This window comes from Limulus polyphemus, unplaced genomic scaffold, assembly GCF_000517525.1.
Source record: "Limulus polyphemus unplaced genomic scaffold, Limulus_polyphemus-2.1.2 Scaffold6580, whole genome shotgun sequence".
In the NCBI taxonomy this organism is placed as follows: domain Eukaryota; kingdom Metazoa; phylum Arthropoda; class Merostomata; order Xiphosura; family Limulidae; genus Limulus; species Limulus polyphemus.
In genome coordinates, this window is record NW_013672190.1 from 32,780 (window position 1) to 36,229 (window position 3,450).

The following is a 3,450-nucleotide window of genomic DNA, read 5'->3' on the forward strand; positions in this document are numbered from 1 at the left end:
TTTATATATATATATATATATATATAAAGATAGGCAAATAATGAATAGATAAATATTCAAACAAATTCGCAATTTTCGTCAAAGCATGTAGACAGGATTAATTAATCAATTTTTCATAAACAAAAACGGCTTCAGAATCAAATTGTCTTCATCTATATTTAACCATATGATTATGTTTTAACAGTGACCTGTACAGTGGTTTAAGAAACCCTCATAATGTACCAATAAGTTCCGAGTGGAATAACGCGTTTCTAATATATTTAGCATACGAGAGAGTATAACAGTGCTTCTAAGGTCATTTACCTGAGCTTAAAAAATACTTCTGCATCTTAATCAAAGTAGGGGTTCGGGGCGGAGAGCGCTGTTAACTTTGATGTACACTAACCGTAGTATGCGCTGGCTCAACAGTCTGAACACCAATGTAGGCATTCACATACAACCATAATTACAAAGGAGGAAGCCAAAGTGAACTGTGTATTCTGTAGAAACACTGTGCGATGCAACAACTAAATAACAACCCTCCGTTCCTCAGTCTTCTTATTTGCTCCTATTCTGATCGCCATTGGTGAAACGAACACTAACAGATGAAATGAGTGAGTTGTGGAACTGATGTGTTCTTCCGGAAAAAAAATTGGAAAAGACTTGTAAAAGTAGTTTTAATGATTCCATATGTAACACTTATTTGTATTAGGAAATAACAGGATGAGAAACACATAACAGATAGCACACAGGATAAGAAATACCTAAATCTTAATCGCAACAAATTAGGTTATCAACAAAATGTAACTTGATTTATGTAGTGCATATTGGTGTATAAAAGAGTTACGGTTTATGTTTTAGCGAAACGCTCCTGAAGAAACTGTATAAGGTCATTTAGTGCTAGTATTAGAATGTAATTTCCTTTCTTTCAATGGAAAAAATTTAGGTTAGTATAGATAGCATAGGTGAAAACATGCCTCACCGGTATCTGCGCACGTGGCTATACATGTACTGTAAAAATGCCTCCATAGAGAACCACCTGTTTCTAATCCTCATAATCAGTCTTGTACCTGCGCACATCAGTACTACGCAAAATAACAGCATAGAGGACTATACCTGTTTTTGAGCTTCATAACCTGTGTTGTATTGCAAGAGGGGCTACTACACCTGTACTACACAAAATAAAACCATAGGGAACTATACCTGTTTTTGAGCTTCATAACCTGTGTTGTATTGTAAGAGGGGCTACTACACCTGTACTACACAAAATAAAACCATAGGGAACTATACCTGTTTTTGAGCTTCATAACCTGTATTGTATTGCAAGAGGGGCTACTACACCTGTACTACACAAAATAAAACCATAGGGTACTATACCTGTTTTTGAGCTTCATAACCTGTGTTGTATTGCGGGAGGTGCTACTAACCTGTACTACACAAAATAACATACTACTTTGCAATATACTACATCGTACGATAATATTGTATCCCATTCGTTGTATTTTGGTAATATGACATTTTACATTTATTAAGCAAAATATAAAAATGTATAATTACTGAACACAACACAGGGGCGTCGAGAGCCAACCCAGGCCCCGGGGTCAGTAATATCATCTGGCTCCCCCTTTCATTCTATTTATTGACTTTTGCTGATTTTTCATATAAGAAATTTAGGTGACAAATTTCTTCATGAATCAATAAAAAAAAAAAAAGAGTATCCATTTTAGCTCATTAAAGTAGTATGCATTTCTAATGAGCTTTGGAATATTCCACTGCCCGGTCCCTCAACAGACCCCGGGCCAGCTGCCCTTCTTGCCCCCCTCTCGTCAGCCCTGCAAGCACGTTGAAGTTGTTCAGTGTTTCAAACATGAGACAACTAAGACAAGTTTTTCAACGCGTTTCTCCAAAGCCAACTCTCTTATAATTTCTTTATCCTTTAGAGCACTACTGACTATAGTAACTTTGTTGTTGTTGTTGTAATACGCGTACTACTCATTCTTGTTTTTGTTTCTGGTGTGTTTATTCTATATTTTCTGTTCAACTAAAAAAAAAAGAAGAAGAAAAAAAACGATATCTTGGATTTTAATATTTTGAACTTCAATAGCAGTCACAGACACAATACCAGCTAAATTTGGGCTTTACTGCTCTTTTCTTGTTATTGGTCGGAAATAAATGGGATCATCGCTCTAGAAGTCACTAACTACACTATAGAGGCAACAGCGTGAATATGTGGAGGTGATGGAATTTTGGACTAAAGTCCTGGCGATCCTGATGACCAATGAAAATACATGTAAATCAACTGTCGATTTTTACGACTGCTACAGACATTTAATATCTGACTATAAATCCAATCGCAATTTACTTTAAAATCAACAGACTAGAACTTGAATATATAACTCTACGAACACACTAAAAGACGGCAAGTAATTTTAAGAAAGTAATTTGTTGTGCTTTAACTGCATGATTCCACCTACTCTTCTTATCATGAAGTTGCCATTTTGTTTGATCATCAAGTGATCCAATATCCACATGTCACAATGCTGTTCCATAATTGGTTGGTGAATACAAAATCAGATGAATGTAGAATCTTGTTTGCTGGCTTACTTTAACATGGAAAGAAGGAGAGTGTGTGTGTGTGAAGGAACTGATCGGGAGAGGGGGTGGGCACAAAACGATCCTTCCCCAGGGCCCATGAGAAACCTTGGCTCTCCTGGATATCATGTTTCGAAGTCATCTCTTACCTTTTTGACTTTGTCACCAAAATAGTCTAAGATTGGTTGACTATGGCTATGGAAGGTTTGGAGTCGGCTTTTAATTGTTGTTTCATTGTCGTCTACACGGCCGCTACTAATGCCTCTTTGCAACAGTCGCTTAGTCATCGTTTCGTCGGAAACGTCGAAGTACAACAGGAAAGAACACTTGCAGACCTGCAATGTAATATAATACTTGTATTTTAGGATTTTTTTCTTTTATTAATACGTTATTGTAAGAAGAATTATAAACAATTATCATGAAACTTGTAGACGACAACTTCCTGTTACTATACAGACTCAGGTAAGGTGTATTTACTACCGCAACTTAAAGTTATATCTAACTTGATGTCATCTAAGGGAGTTTTATAACGAAGCTTAGAAACAGGTAGCCCTCTTTGGTACCTCTGTAGTAAGGCAGCAGTTAGTTCAGGGACTTACATCGCATACATCCGGGGTTCGATTTCCCATGGTGGACACAGCAGACAGCCCAATGTGGCTTTACTCTAAAACGAATAAGCAAGTTTTCTGTGGTGTCAATACAAGACAGATTACGAAGCTTAGACGCATGTATAGTAGTTCCCTATGGAACGGCATCACAGTATTGCAGAATACCCAGTATGCAAACAACACTGACAATCTAGTATATAAACCAACAGTATTTTCGATGACGAGGAACCCACTTTGAGACTAATAATGGCTGGAGACGGCTTGAATGGGT

General features: G+C 37.0%; 1 protein-coding gene across 1 annotated transcript in view; it reads right to left on the reverse strand.

Moving 5' to 3' along the window:
• LOC106473870 (adenylate kinase isoenzyme 1-like) overlaps positions 1 to 3,450 on the reverse strand; it is a 15,916-nt gene that overhangs the window by 4,165 nt on the left and 8,301 nt on the right. The window contains exon 4 of the mRNA XM_013934556.2: positions 2,721 to 2,906. Coding sequence (XP_013790010.2) covers positions 2,721 to 2,906 — 186 coding nt within the window. The remainder of the gene's footprint in view (positions 1 to 2,720; positions 2,907 to 3,450) is intronic.